General features: G+C 43.3%; 1 protein-coding gene across 3 annotated transcripts in view; it reads right to left on the bottom strand.

Moving 5' to 3' along the window:
- ACVR1 (activin A receptor type 1) overlaps window positions 1–16,495 on the bottom strand; it is a 70,088-nt gene that overhangs the window by 27,291 nt on the left and 26,302 nt on the right. For 2 of the 3 annotated variants that reach the window (XM_049813424.1, XM_049813432.1), the window contains exons 2-3: window positions 8,308–8,381; window positions 178–444 (exon numbers count right to left, since the gene is read on the bottom strand). In XM_049813424.1, the coding sequence (XP_049669381.1) occupies window positions 178–444; window positions 8,308–8,381 (341 nt within the window). Of the gene's footprint in view, window positions 1–177; window positions 445–8,307; window positions 8,382–15,034; window positions 15,094–16,495 lie in introns of those variants that run through there. The other variant, XM_049813441.1, reaches the window with a different exon arrangement.

The following is a 16,495-nucleotide window of genomic DNA, read 5'->3' on the forward strand; positions in this document are numbered from 1 at the left end:
GGACATCGGATGTGTGCCAGTGGGCCCCAGGGTAGGAAACAAGGTAGAAAGGGCCTTACTGAGTTGATTAAGCCCTTAGTTACGCTAGCACTGAAGCCACCTCATTCCCATCACATCAAATGAAAGCCAAAAATTTTTTCTTTCTCAAAATTCACTATTTTTTAATTAACCTCTCACCCTTAGAAGAAGGCAACTGTGCTGTGATATTCATGTTGCACAAGTATCCTTGGCAGCACTCAACAGCTTGGTCAGGAGATGGAGGTGTTTTGCACGTCATTTTCCCTTGTTCATAGACTTGGAAGCAGCCTTTCTGGTAAACCTTAGCACCATCATTAATGCTCAGGGAAGCAAAACATTGCTGGCCTTGGCAACGATCTCCATTCCCACAGGACATGCCTTCACACACACATTCGTAGTGGACCATATTTAGCTTCAGCTCATCGTCTGTAAAAGGGGAGAGTTGAGGAAAAAACACCATCGTATTCTTAATAGCTTCAGTTACATAGAGATAATGAAATCATTAGACAATAAAACCTTCTGTTTAAGGGAAGAAATATTTGCAGCTAGTGCTGAAGAACCACCAAGTAGGAGCTAACAATACTAATTTAGCTGTTTCAGGAAGACAAAGATATGAGCTTGCACCATCAAAGAAATACCGGTGATATCTGCCCCACTCCACGTACTCAAATTTCAAGAGTTCAGTGACATTTTACATCACCTCTCACACAGACACTACTGCAGGTATACAACATAGGAGGACCATCTACACAGGGACACCCAGCAGATGAAAAAAAAACCTAACAAAGAGTGTAAATTTAAAACAGATTTGCTAAACCACATTATATTTCTATATGGAAATAGTTGCTCTCAAGCATTCCGGAAATGACTTTAACTAAATCAAATTAAGGCCATTTAAATTTGCAGTGGACACAGCTACTCAGGATTAAGCAGCTCTAACTAGCTTGCTTGAAAAGTAAATCTGGACCTACTTTCCCACAAAGACAAGCCTTTGAGGAGTACCTTGCAAGTCTGAGTAACCACGGAGATAAAAAGTAAAGCGAGAAGCAGCACACACTGTCAGCAGTACAACACTTCCCTTCTAACCCCAGGTGCTTCAGCTAAATAAAAGGAATAACTTTTAAGAAAATGTATAGAGTAGGAAACTAAACTTCTAAGTATCCTCAGCAAAGTGCCTGGAGATCCCTAGCTGGGAAAATCCCACTCTCTGTGCAGAACCGCACACACTGCTGCTTTCAAGAATGGCACATGCCTTTGAACACACAGCACTGAGTCACTCTGGTCTCTGCAGGAGAGGACACCACTCTCAACTAGCTAACAGAGAACACTGGAAGCTCTTCAGTTTCCTGGAAAATACAGGTGCCCGTGGGAGTAAACAGCCATGCGCACTCACAGATGGCTGAGAAAAGAGGCACAGCTGTGAAGGACAGAACAAGTCGCTGCTCTCTGTTACACACATCCTATGCATACACACACACATTTATGGCAACTTAACTCATATTTACATTGTCAGTTCTAACACACAAGAAAAATTTCCAGCCACAAATACAGTGGATGCTCCTAAAATAGCAGTGGAGCATACCATGTGTTGCACTTTTTCAAGCCTATCATTAGAGTCTGCCTACTGGGAATATAACTCAGTTTGTTTTCCGCTTTGTTTTCTTCCCCTCCTCCCACAAGGAACAAATACACAAATATAGTTTTCCATTTTTGAACAACTAACAAAAACTAAATTAGGGAAAGAATCCTGAAATCAGACAGCGTCTGCCACATTGATTTCAAATACCAGTATACACAATCCATCATACACATACCAAGTAATAACTTTGCTAATTTTGTGGAACTTAAAAAAAAAAAAAGAAAAGGAAAAAAACGTATGCCAAACATTCCTATAATCAAAGCTCTGTTCCTTCTCCTCCCACAACAGCAGCAGTAAAACACAACCAGTATTGTAACACACAAGCCCTTAACCTTGGTTCGTCTGGCTGGAACTGCCAAAGGCATTCAGAGCCAGAGACCTAGAAGGGACTTCCTCCCAATGCGTAGCCACGACCTGCCTAAAAGATCCATACCTTTGGTAAGGACAGCCTTCCCCAGAACAGCCCTTCAGCAGCAAGGATTTCAGTACCTCCCAGGGAGAGAGATACTTCTGTTGTCATTGACAAACACAGGCCTGTGAGAACAGAGCTGAGGAGGCTTGCAGGCTGCAGTAACAGCCATTTCAGCTATTAAGTAACAGCAGAAATAGCTGCTATATGGAGTAGGACAACTAACCTACCATCTGAGCGCCATACCAAGTCCCCAAGGGAAATTCCTCTGGCTTGCAGCCTGATTCAGCATAATACTTCCCTCTTCTCTTGACTCAAGGACCCTTCAAGACTGAGCAAACCTCACAGAAGCCAAAAGAGCAGTTCTGGCAGAAAACCACCCCCCCTCATGTGCCACCTCCTGGAGGAGCTCTGCAACCCCAGAACGGGCCAGGAAGCAACTGCGCAGCCTCAGGGCAGTCAATCAGCCCATGCAGAACAAACCTGACATCCCTTACAAGCGATGAACTAATGTGTTGCAACTCCAAACACGCTACCTGTCTTTTGAAAAGATTGCTCTAGCCTGAAGGCAGCGCAAACGTCTAACATGACACACAGGCTGTAGATCCATTTAATAGAGCATGAAGAGAGACATGAGAACTGCTGCAGATCCTGGTGTGTCCACGGACCAATACAGATCAATTCTGTGCTGTAAAAATTGAAACATTTCTGGTGAAGAACTCCTGGGTTGGAAACGGCGACACTCTCCTTCGTGACTGTTACTATTCCTTATACCCAAACTGCTCCTTTCTTTTCTTAGTTGGTTTTCCAACTCCGTGGTATATTACCACGTACCAGCCAGCCCTTCCCTCACCAATGCTCCTGCAGTGCCACACTCACTTTGCTTTACCCAAACAAGGAGGCTTATTCAGGCTGCAGAACCAGCCAAAGCCCTGACCATGTCCTCCCATTCCTGCCTCTGCAGGCCACCGGCTAAGACGGAGCTGCAGGTCAGAAGCCTGAGAGCAGGCAGGCAGGGCGATGCTTCCCTTCCGTGAACACGTACAAGCTAAACACTGTATGTACTATGCCCACAAAGCACTCTCCCCGTGCGCAAAGCCAGCTATGAAGGGCTGGATATTCTAACCATGTTTCCCCAAAGAGAAACCAGCTGCACTTGCAAAGCACAGTTTTGTTGGCATATGGTGAATCCACAGTAGAGGCAGAGCTGGACTGGGTGGTACTTCTCCCCAGCTCTCATGAGCATGGCTGTGCAAGCAAGTCTCTGGGACAGATGTGACCAGAAAACACCACAGGCCAGTTGCAATCAAGAGGTTATGGCTGAAGCAGATCAACTCCCCCAGGCACAGACGCTCAGAGGTAAGTACCTACTCAACAACAGCTCCAGGCGTGGAAGGCTGTCAGGCCAACTATGTATGTAGCTGTCAGACAACACACACGGGCAAGAAACCAAGCTTAAAAATCCTTCCATTACCTAAACACATTCACTGCATATATTTTTGTTTCATAATACAGAAACTCATTGCTGCACTTCTGGCCCATATATATTGTACACACACACAAGAAACTGACTTGCCACACAAAGATACAGAGATTTGCATTAACTTCTCATTAACTAGTTTACTAGTTCACTATTATTAAAGTGTCAAAATTGAAGCTCCTTTATTTTGTTTGCTTATTCACTTTGTGAAAGTCAACAATTACGAGTGCTGACTCTAATTATCTAGGTATTTCAACAGAACAAGAACAAAGACACTCCACATTTTAATCAGTAAACTGGAAGGTCCAGTGTTTAACCCTCTCGGTGACTGCCCAGGACACGTTATGCTGCATGCAGTGCTCGTGTGCGGGCACACAGCCCCAGTCGTCCCAGCCTGAATCCACAGGACACCGAACTGCAAGACTCTGAGAAAGCAGGTTAACGATGGAAATGTACAGATGCAAGGAAACAAAGACAAGTTATTTACTTCTAATGGAAGTTTATTTCACACAACCAGTTACCAATCCAGACATTTTTATTTCATATTTTATATCCAATTCCTGGACTGTAAACATTGTTTAATTTCTGGAAAAATATCAAATTTCTTCTGTCCAGGGAGAAATACACTACATATGTTTCTGGTAACACATCTTAATTTTGAGGTGATTTCACATTTAGAAGAGCGATTCATTTTCCATCGAAACAGCTAGTACAATAGGCACTTGGCCAGCTTTTCTTATTGGCACTACAGCAACACAGTTTCTTCAACTACCTTTGACATGAAAAAATGCTTATGTTAACTATGTGACTTGGTTGGCAAATATAGAATTGAAGTAACTTTAAAAAGCATTAAAAAGTAAAAACATATACTGTAAGAGTCTCAGTTTTCTTTCTAAAAAACCCAGTCTCTAATTATATTACATGTACCTTTTAAAGAAGGGCTTTAACAAGATCAAATCATTTCCTTCCAGCAATGCACCACCACTGCATACCCTCACTTTCAAAATTTCATGGAATATCTCAAGTTGGAAGGGACCCATAAGGATCCGAGTCCAACACCCTGTTCCTGGCAGGACTAAGTTTCACCTTGCAGATAAGGACTAGTACATCTACCACACACATAATGATATACATTTAGTGCATGCATGTGAGCGACTGTTCAGAGGGATAACCTACATGACACAAGACCTTTTAGCATGTGGCTGAAAAAAAAAGCCAGGTGGCCAAGGATGGACAGAGGTAAACAAGCCTTAAGCAAACTAGTCTTTCGCTCACCAAGATATGATTTCATAATGACATAAGTTTAAGAGGAACAATTCCATCCAATTGATTCCTCTTTACTGAGGAGGGAGGCGCAGCAAAGGAGTGACACCTTCCATCATAAGCAAGCGGGCAGAAAAGATCCGTCCGCAAGCTCTCCTCCATCCCAGCCCACAGCTGTGCAGCAGGAAGGCGCCGTGCCTCCGTGGCCACATACTGAACATGCACAGACACTGCAGTCATCGGCTAACCTCGGGCACGCGCAGCCGATCCCAGCCCTCAGAGCCACCGGGATCCGGCTTACCAACCCGAGACCACTCAGAGCCGTACTACGGTTGTTATCCTCTTTGTAGGCTTGCTGCTAGGCTTTGAGCGGGACCACCTGCTGAGTGGGATCACTCTTTTCACATGGAAAACCTTGAAATCAAACCAGACAGGTTACAAATCACAGGCGAAGCTTATTCCAGAGCTGCTGAAATCTCTAGTAGGATGAAAGGGACTTCACGCTCAAAGGGCGAAATACTTAAAAGCAGCAATATTCTTTTCCTTTTTAAATGACTAGGACTGGGGGAAGACATGAAATCTGCTAGGGCTTCATATCATAATGAATTGAAGGAAAGCAGAACTGGAAAAATTAAAATCTCTTTAGACTCCATTTAATTGTACGTTAGACAGCTCTTTTTTGGTGGGTAGCTTCCGTTTATGATTCTTACTCATTTCAGGAAAACACAAAATAATAAGCTTGTAGAGATGACTACTCCATTCAGAGTTTTCTCTTTCTCAATGCATACAGTAACAAGCATTATACAACAGCCATAATGATAATCACAGAATCATTTCGGTTGGAAAAGACCCTTAACATCGAATCCAACCGTAAACCTAACACCGCCAAGTCCATCACTAAATCATGTCCCTAAGTGCCACATGTACATGTCTTTTAAATACCTGCAGGGATGGTGATTCAATCACTTCCCTGGGCAGCCCATAAAAATTTATTTTATATAGGATTTATTAATTTCACAAAAGCCTTTGAATTTTCCAGTACCAAGAAACAGCCATTTAGCCTTATTATTGCTCTCCGTATTACAAAAAACCCTAAAACAGAAAAAGCACAAGTACTATGGACACTGACAGTTAGAAAAGCTCCAAGACGGGGCAGAGATGCCCAGCTCCGCGCAGAGGAGCAGCCTCCCCCAGCCCAGCTGCTGGAGAGGTGGTTAGGCTGTTCCCAGAGCCAGCTTCCCACAGGCCAGACAGTAGTTTCTGGAGTTTCGGTAGCTCCCAAACACTTCCTGGCCATGATGTGACATGAGACCCTTTCCAGCCTGCCCAGTTCTCACACCCAGGTGAGAGGCTGCATTTGGCAGAGAAGCCGTGGCAGCCAGAGCAGAACGTGGCCCAGACACCTTCCCACAGTCACTAGAGAGGGCAGAAGCATCAGCAGCATTTCATGCACCGTGCTCCTAACATCGCCATCGGGATCAGGAAGTGGCATTTGTGCACGGTTGCTAGTAAGTGAAAAACCTCACACTCTTAAGCATAGGTATTACATTATTTAGAAAGGGTTCTGCTTTAGACAGCGTTTAGCTTCTTGGGAAATGAAGAAAAGTCTCTTTTCCGACTTTACAGGACTAATAAAGTAACACAGAAGCGCTGCAATAAAGCTTTAGAATAAAAGGATTTTCTGGACGCTCAGGTAGGGAAGAGACATGTTTCTACACTTAGAATTCTACACAGTGTTTGATTTTGGGGGTGTTGGGTTGTGGGTTTTTTTGTGGTTTTGGTTTGTGTTTTTTTTAAATCACATTTAATCTAATTTTCTGAAGCTCAGTGGCAATGCAGAAATAGTCAGTCTGCCCCTGAATGCTACCCAAAAATATGCCCAGCCATTTTCCACTCATTTAAAAAAAAAACAAAAACAAACAAAAAACAAACCAAACAAACAAAACAAACCCAAAAACACACCACCACACCAAACCTGGTCCAAATCCCAGTGAAGGAAATGGACTGATCTGTGATAAAACACACAAGGGGGGTGGGGTGGGGGAAATCAGAAAGCTTTGCAACTTTTTGTTGCTATTGTTGTTATTTTGTGCAAAGGGAAGACAAATAACTGTTCTTCCCTAAAACATCAACTTTTTTAGAAAGTCAGAAAAAGCACATGGGAAAGCATGCTGGTCAGGGTCCACCAGACCCACCTCCATGGCCTGTTAAGCAGACAGCAGAGGATCAACTTCCATTCCCTTGATGGATCTCCAAAGGCATGCTCTCCCTTGAAAAACACTCCAAACACAGGTCTGCACTTCTGGGCTTACCACCTTAGCCCTAGCATAGGCTGCTGGCTCATAAGCACTGAGCAGCACTTAGATGCTCAAGGAACAAAGTGGCGACTTATCCCATTACTACTACATCTAATTGGTGAGGAAGCCAAAACCTAGATCCTAGATGAAGAGACATACGTGAAAATTTGCCGAGGGGTCCACTAGGTCTTTCTGCCTCCCCAAACACTCCTCTACAAGCAGCTTAGAAGTAGGAAACTATTTCCAAAGGAAACAGAACAGCATTACTACTAGCAAACATGAAAAAGGGAAGAGCAGTATTGTTCACACGAGTTAAGCAAGTAATTGCTCACGGAAAAAGAAAACTCACCGTAGGAGGTACAAGAGGAGGAGAAGAGAAGGAATAATGCAAGAAAAGCAAAGCAAGATTGTTAGCTCTTTCTACAAAGTCTTTCACAGCTCTGTCACCATGGGAAAGAAATGTGGGCCCAAACACAGAGCTGTTTGAAAAGCATTATTGGATGAGCTCTCCCACAGCACAGCAGCTCCACGCTGTGAACAGGAAACTCTGTTCTTCATAGATGTCCAGTTGGCACAGGCGGGTGGACAGCAAGAACACAACATCTGCACATCTCTGCTCACATCCATTCCTGCCTCTCCACGGCAGTGGAAATACCCTTCTCCCATTTTGCTGAGGCAAATCTTAAACACACTGCATGTCATAAAAAAAACTTTTTGTGCACACAACTGCAGAAACGATTTATGAAAAAGTCCCTTTCCATATCCAAAGACCCTACTGGAGCAATCACGGAAAAGTTATCAAACACCATACTAAATACTCCAAAGAGCCTTCCCAGAGAAAAAACTTCGCTTATAAGAATGTAAGCCACACAACTGCACCTCAGCCCACGGGCTAAAAAGACCTACTCATTCCATAGCTCAGTAACTTGCCATTCAAATAAGGTTTCCCACTTGCCTTCCCAGGCCCTGGCAAGACCTATGCCAATCGCACATGCTATAAATTTTATACATAAACAGGCAACAAATATCCTTTGAAGCAACTTGAATTGGAAAAGCAAACATCTCATTCCTCTGAGGAATTTGCCCATGCTGTCAGCTCGAAGTAAGCAGGGTGCTGTGGAGCATTGCCAGGCGGCTCCAGCAGCTGAACCCGGCTCCTCCAGCAGCAGACAGCCACTGCACCACCCCGCACATCACTCACCTTGCCAACTCGGGGAGGGAAACACCATCATGATCAGCACAGGAAGGATCATAACTCCATCCACCATTGTAGAGCTACAGAAAGAGAAGAGACATGTGAGCTGTGTACACTTTCACTGTTGTCTTAAAATGTAACCACCCCAAAATCAGTGTTTAGCAAAGTCTTTCATCATTTCCTTATACAAAAGGCAGAACAACCAAGGTTTACTGGCCTCCTTTTTACTATGTCTTGTTTCCTAAGTCATTTCCTTAATTTATAAAATTCATAATTTACTGCAATTTCTTAAATCTGATTTCTTTGTCATAGAAATATCATGTGCACTACAGTAATAGAAGCATGCTAGTAGGAAAACATGAACCCTTTCAGTACCAAGCAGACATGTAAAATAGAAGATATATTTTTCAACCAGGTATTAAAGAGTTAAATTATTGTGAACTGAAAAGAAGTTCTGTAAAACTGTGTATTATTTGGGCTTTGAGGAGAAACACAAAATATCTCAACCAGAAAACTCTGAACAGCTTTCTTTAACCAGCAGAAACCATTGCCAGATGGCAAGAAAAAGAGCAAGATGTATTTAAGGAAGACACCACTCTCAGAAGAGTAATTTCCCAGTTCAAGCCGCTTTTCCAAGGATTTTCCTTTCAATGGCCCAGCTTTGTTTCCCTACTGTTGAAGACAGGTAACTACATCTTGGGTGAAAGCTCAGGCTATTTCCTGCTTATCAGTAGAAGCACATGCTCCTTCTGAAACAGTAAATAAAGGAGTGAACTCTCTTGTGTATTTCAAATCTTTTCCAGGACACTTGGTCTTTACAAAAAAAATAAAAGCTCCACTTCTTACTGTGAAATAAGAATTATTTAACAGGCTTCCAAAAAGAAACCTTCCTGCAGTTTCTTAAACTCTGCATTTAAATGATCACCACTACCAAGGAATAGAGATTAACTACAATCAATCATCATTGGGATTTAGCCCAACAAGCAGGGCTGGATAACTTGGAAGGGCTCGTCTGTCCTGTGCTACCTGGTTCCTACAGAGACTCTCTGGCCTAATCACATGCCATAAAATCTCAAGTCAAAAGCAGTGGCAAACAGTATGTGCAAAACAAAGTTACTCTCCTTGACCAAGGCACTGAGTCACTACCATTCTTCTTACATGTAAGTATTTGTCTTCATTTTTCAGATTTAATTCTAGTGAAGCAGATGAAACTTGAAAATAAAATTGATATTGCTGGGGTTTTTTCAGATATCTTCTGTTGCTGCCTTTTCAAATCATTAGCAGGTTGCTTAAGTGCTTGGTGATGAAAGCCAAGCCATTTACTTCTATATTGATTTCCTGACATGGATTTGTTTTGCAGAATATGAGAAACATTTCAGTAATTGCTTCATTATCAGTCAAAATGATCAAAGATTTCTGAACTCAAGTATTCAGAGTTTTTGTCCTTACAAAAAGGATTAGGAAGCGCTTCACCTCCAGGAGTGAAACTCTCACTTTCAAACATCCATTCACCAAGTAACTTTGCATTCCTCGTTCTTGATACACATCAATGCATTTTTAATACGTGTCAATATTTAACCTTCAACAATTATGCTGGAAACGCGATGAAATGAAGTTATACGTAGCACGGCCATTGAGCAATCCAACATAGGAAGTTTAAAGCAGAAGAAAGCTATCCCAGTAACGATTCGTTGCTTAATGCTCCAGATCAGCTCAAAGGGTTCCATTGCTCCAAAGCAGGGGCAGCTGCAGGACACAAGAGCGATACTGTCCTCCTCAGCCAGCCAGCCACCATGCACGCTTCCTTTGGCTGAAGAGCTTACACCAGCGTTTTCCTCGGCATTGCACCCGGATAACTCTCTGCAAGTCTAGACAGAGGTGGCTCATGAGACATGCCCTCTTTCTTTCAACACATCAATGGTTCAAAGAGCAGAGGCAGAAAACTTTGATTTTAATGATGCCGGCCCACAGCCACAGCAGAGCTGGGTGAGCCAGCCACCCTGGAGGCTGCTGGGCGGAGGGGGGAGCCCGGCAGGGACAGGCAGCCGGTCCGCCCAGAGCCCTTCAGACAGTGGGGACACCGACCGCAAGGAGAAAGGGCTTTACAAGAGATGAAAAATGAATTTAACAACAGAGAGCAGGTTGAGACATTAAACAGTAGCGTGCTGCCGACACGCAGAGTGGTTGCTGGGTTTTCTACAGATCTGTAATTCACAGTTCCATCCTCCCTGCCCAATTAAAAAGCGACAAGGGTTGTTTTCTGCTGGTGGGGAGCCATCACCCCGCCTCCGACACCACAGGTCAGGTCAGGTCAGGTCAGGTCAGAGACCCACACACAGCACAGCCTCCCTGCAAGTCCTCCCACCCTTGGCCGTGTCAGACCCTCCTTCTGTCAAACCTGGCTGAAGCAGGGAGAGCAAGAGAGGAACCTGCAATGAGTTCAGCTCAGTTCTGCCAGGAAAGGAGGTTGAACACAAGAAACATGGGCTGGCTAGAGCAGAAGAAGGAAGCAGACAGCAGTATGGAAACCAGGAAAACTCCACAAGTTGCACATATTCATTTGTTATCTTTTCAAACAGTTTATTTCAATTCCCTAAAAAAAATAAAATAAATAAATTAGTATATATATGCACACAACCCCCTAACCCTGTATTTCTCAGAGGGAGGAGGAAGAGGAGGGAAATCCAAACTGCAACCCCTGAAAAGGCAAACAACCTTGCACGGGAGCAGTCCCACAGTGACTACTTCCCATCTCGAGAAGCGGAGTTAACACACTCAAGCTCCTCATCCTCCGATTCCACATGCCCCCATGCCCCCAGCCCACGTCTGCGCTTCAGGTCAAAGCCAGCACGTGTTGAGACAGACAGCAGTTCATCAACAAGTATGAGGATTTTTACCAGTCCTCACCAAACGGATCAAATAAGGAAAAAAGCCATGAAACCACAGTAACAGTCATTCTTGCTCCCTCATCCAAAACACCATTCAGAGTTCCTCTTCAACAAAGTCCAAGGATGACTTCACTGAGTAACGCACCAGAAATTACACCAAATTTTTCTGTTAAATGCATTTAGGCACCTAACACAAAGAAGGCTGGCATCCTTCCCCTGCTTCACAGCTGCAGGAGAGGTGCGCACACCAAGTGAAGCCACCCGCGGTGACTCAGTGGGCAAGCGCCAGCAGGGACGGGCAGCAGCTGGGTCAGAGGCTGCTTGGGCCCGAATCCTGGTCCTGCAGGTCAGGGATGGTTTGGCCAGTGCCTATAGAAAGGCCTGCTGAATGACCTGCATTCAGCCCTGAGTTAGCAAGCAACCATTTGTGCAAGCCTCTTTGGTATGGTTATATTTATGAATAGACTTTTCCTATTATTAAATGCAAACAATATCAGACTATTAACAGACTTTATGCATTTCACAGCATGCATGATCCTCTCAAAGAAAAAAGCCAAATACTAAGAATTTAAACCCTGTTTCTATGCAACTTTGCTCCTGTAGATGTTCATTTTCCCAAAAGCCTCAAAGAATATTTTGTCTGCTTTCTCTAAGAAGTGCTGTGCATACTTACAACAGCCTATAAAAAACCCACCCTGCGTGTACTTATTGTCAATTAAAATCCTGTGCTGTGTATGTGTAGACTCGGTACAGCTCTAGGGCTTTTGGCAAGCTACCCGCAGAGCCCTCAGCTCAGCACGGCATAGCACAGCCCAGTTACACCACCTCAAACTGGGTCTGCCGGGGTTGGGAGACCGTAGGAGGGAAGGAGTTGGGAGGGAGCCTCTGATCTTTGCAAAATAATGATTCTTCCTTCAAAAATTATTTGAGAGCAAGTGCACGCACTCCAAAAATTAAAAATGACAAATAAAACTCCTCGCTATATTAAAACCATGTCAAGTCCTTAATCCCTGCTCTAAGAGAAGAGAACATTTCGGGTGGGATCAGGCAAGGTGTGCTCTCAGCCCACTCCATTACCCAGCACCAGCCAACTGAAACCACTGAAATCCTGCCAGAGCCTCGGAAGAGGTGTCACAAACCCTTGCTGGTTGCCATTTTGCTCAGGGTATGCTGTATCTGTTGCACGCCTGTTAAATCAGCAGTTAAAAATAATCCTGGTGAGCACAGCACTTGCAAGGCAGCTGTGGGACGTGTGGCCAGGAAGCCCCTCTCCAGGGGTCCCACCAGGCACCAGCCCCACTCGGAGCCACCGCAGGTGCTGGGGTGGGGATGCAGCCATGCCGTCCTGCAGCTCCAAAATGGTGCTCTGGTTTTTCGTCACCTGCATTCCCACAGTACTCTTTTAAGTGAAGGCACAAAAACCACACGCAACACTGCAGCCAGGCTTTTGCTCTAGTTCACTTTCAGGTTATCCCAGTTGCAAAATGCAGACACAGCAGGGGACAAGTTTTAAAGTCCTGTTTCCATTACTTAAAAAAAAAATTACTTTTTAAAGCAATTAATAATACACTTATGTAAGAACAAAAATCTGGTTCTAGTGACAGCAGCACGCACATCTTCCACTTACTTTTTAAGAAGGAAAGAAAATGTAAGTTTTAATGTAAAGAATAAAACATTCTTTAATAAAACTCCATAGCAAGTTGCTATGGATCTAGAGATACACAAGATATCCTTTTACTACCTGGTGTTTGAATTCACAAGAACTTTTTCCAAAGGCAGGATTGCATTTTAATCCAGATAAAAGAGGAACTAGAAAGCAACCAGCAGATAATGCACAAAATTTATTTTCTTTTCTAGACATGTCAATCTTTACTATTACTTGACTGCAATTCTTCAAGGTGTCCTACAGGAGAGCTATGACAGCTGCAGTAGCCACTAGAGGGCATTCAAAACTGAGAGCTGGGATTTAAGCACTCCACGCCATGCTTCATACACACCCATGCTGGGCACTGCATGGCAGAGCTGGAGACACCATACAGTGCCTTTGAATTTCATTCATGCACACTGAAAAGAAGATCATTTGGTTTTAAATTTTTCCTACAAAAGCATATAATTAGAAAACCTGAGACCTGCTGTAGGTCACAATGGAAAAGTCTCTTTTAAAGTGGCAGCTAACAGATTTGTAAACGAATCTGTTGTGAAGTACAGACAACAAAGTGAACCTAGCTCCAGAGCAGGCCACTACCTAGTCTGAAGCGAGCTTTGGATTCCAAAGAAGGAATCAATTAAACTGTTTTCAGAAGCCTAAATGAACAATAATAAGCATATAATATGGCAGATACAATACTTGGTTAGGACACACAACTTAACATACAGATGCACAACTAATTGCTTTAGAGAAAATAATTGATAAAATTCTTATAGTTTGTATTCATAAAGTCTCAACACGTTACAGAATCTACCCTGAAAACCCCAATACCTTTTCCACTTCAACAGCAAATAAATTGCTTTCTCCTTTCCTAATAAGAACACTACTTGTCTCCTGTCAAATCATTCCTCTATGGCCTGACAGCACCACAGGGGTGAGGGAGAGCTCAGATCCATAGCTGGGACTGTTGAGATCACTGCTGCAACAAGCTGCAGGGGAGAGAACGAGGAGTTAAGACAACATGAAACACCACACCAGCACCAGCACAGGCTGTTGGGAAACTGCATTTAGTCTCCAATGCCACCACCCTCACAGAGAGCAAAGACTGCGCCAGACAAAGAGCAAGTCCAATTAGTGAAGAAATTTAAGATTACATTTCATCTCAATACGACACAGACATGGGAACACGAACCATTAGAGGAGTTCAGACTTCTCTGATGAGATCAGAAGCACCCACACTATCACTGACAGTCCTGGTGGCAATCCGCCAAGAGCCCAAGGGCTGTACATATTTTGCATGTACCTCACCAGATTTGTATCAAAAGAAAACATCCATAATACTGGATTGTAATTCTACCATCCACAATAGCCACACACAAGCTAAATTCATCAACAGCTGTGCCTTTAGAAGGAAAGATGTGCATTTAAAAGCAGTAATTCACAGCTTGCTTTTTTTTTTTTTTTTTTAATTGAAACTCACACAAACTAACTAACAACCTCAGAACAGCACACACAAAAGCATTCCCAATGTCAGAGAATGGCAACCTTGGGTATTCCTTTCTCAAAGTCTAAACTTTGTTGCCAGAATTCAGCAAGATGGAAGCCAGCCACAAACTCCATTTGGCATCCACCTGCAATGCACACAGCACACATCAATACACTTCTGCTCAAGAAAATTTGCAAGAGATCGCCACCTCGAAAGGCTGAATGTTTCAGATTCAAATGACTGCAAAAACAGAGACAGTGAAGTGTGCAAAATACTGGTTCTCCTGTACTACTCATATACAAAGCAAAATCACAACACTGCTGAACAAGAATAAAACCACCAGGAGGGAACCAACCTATACAATGTAAAATGTCATGAAAGTTATTCCTTTTGAGGTTAATAACTCTGAATATTCTCATTAAGAACTGCTCCCTAGGTTTTTAAAAGAAAAGGAAGAGGTAACAAAGCACAAGTGTCACTTATGGAAATAAAATCCTGTTCAGTCTCCCTCCTGGCATATGCAAGTAAGAATCCATTTATTGCCTATGCTGTCACCCAAAGGCTTCAGCTGACACACCAACTGCAGAAATGGCATAGCATGGGACAACAAATAAGCAACATTCAAAATATCAGGGTCAGGGGACAGACACATGATGACACGGGGGAACACAACCACTTATCCAAGAGAAAAATAAATTAAAAAAATCTTACCTAGGCAAAGAAGTGAACCAGAACCAGCACCAGCCCCTTCCTGAGTGGGATGGGGAAGGCACGAGTCACACACATACAGCCTTTCCTTTAATGGAGGGGAAGGCAGGGCTCTCTTGTGCCCAGAGCAGGGGTAATCCCCAGAGAACAAGTAGAGCAGCTGAAGGCCCAGGATGCACAAGGGGCACAGAAGGGACCAAAAATAATGCTTCCCCATGCAGGTCAGCTGGTGAGCAGGCAGACTCATGACCTTGTATGTGGGCAGCAGAACTTCTCTGTGTGGTTGAAGGAGACAGAAGACAGAAGTGGCTTGTTGTTAGAAAGCCCAGGTGTAAAAGTTTGGGTTGTGTGTAAGTATTGCATCAATACGGGCATCTTAGGCAATCCAACAGTGGATGGCTTACTCAAATGATGAGTTAAGCACAGACGTTTTTAAACTGATCCGAAAACCCCAATACATATTGCAACTTCCTGCTGCCTTTAAAGCTACATGCGTTTCTTTCCATATAATTTATTGCCTCGCAGGGTAAATAAATTCACCAGGAGGCAGCTATCAATAATTAACAGTGCACCATGGAACAGCTTTCCTCTGCAGAGCCTGCACACAGCAACATCCCTTAAAAATGCTCATTCATGAAGTTACTGCGTATGGTTCACTGATCATGTCATCGCTGTGAGCACCTTTAAAGTTAGGTATGCAATTCCACATGTGCAAAGAACCAACTACACAGTTTCATTTATATGGGCAAATTAACAGATATTAATTTGCAAGCAGTTTCACGAGACAGTCAAGTGAACAAGCAATATGAAGTTACTGCATGCTTGACATGTATATGCCTGAGGCATCAAGTAGGTATCAGTTCAAGACACTGTTAGATATACATGAATTATTGTGGCTTCTCACATATTTCACATATAAACAAAGATGCTATTTTATTATACTACATACATTTTATTGCTATACAGGTATTATTACATAGCACACAGACAGTTCCTACCAGAGGGGAACACTGCATTCTGTAATTGCCATGAGAAAGGCTCCATTGCACAGCTGCAACAAAGTTTCTTGGACATTCTCCCTATTAGAAACAATTCAGAGTTGTAGACAACCTTGGGTACCACTCACTTTGCCAAGGCCATTCCAAGAACCCAAAGTGAAGTCAATTTCCATTAACATCTGTTGACTTAATTTGTGCTGGGGCCTTGGGCATAAGAGGCAAGCAAAATACCCTTTCAAATCCTGCTACAGGACACAGTACTTTTTCCCCTAGAATTGTTCTCTCTCAGAATCCAGTATCTGATGTCAGATCTCAGCACAGAACTTCCAATGAAGATATAAACTCCCTTTAATCTAAACAGAAAACCTGGATTTATCCACCAGCTGTGAATAAAACCCAAACACAAATATTTTCAACTGACAAGTTACCAGAAATTGCCTGTAAAAGCTGTTTCTGCATTCTTTAG

The sequence above is a fragment of the Accipiter gentilis genome, chromosome 1 (genome assembly GCF_929443795.1).
Source record: "Accipiter gentilis chromosome 1, bAccGen1.1, whole genome shotgun sequence".
NCBI lineage: Eukaryota > Metazoa > Chordata > Aves > Accipitriformes > Accipitridae > Astur > Astur gentilis.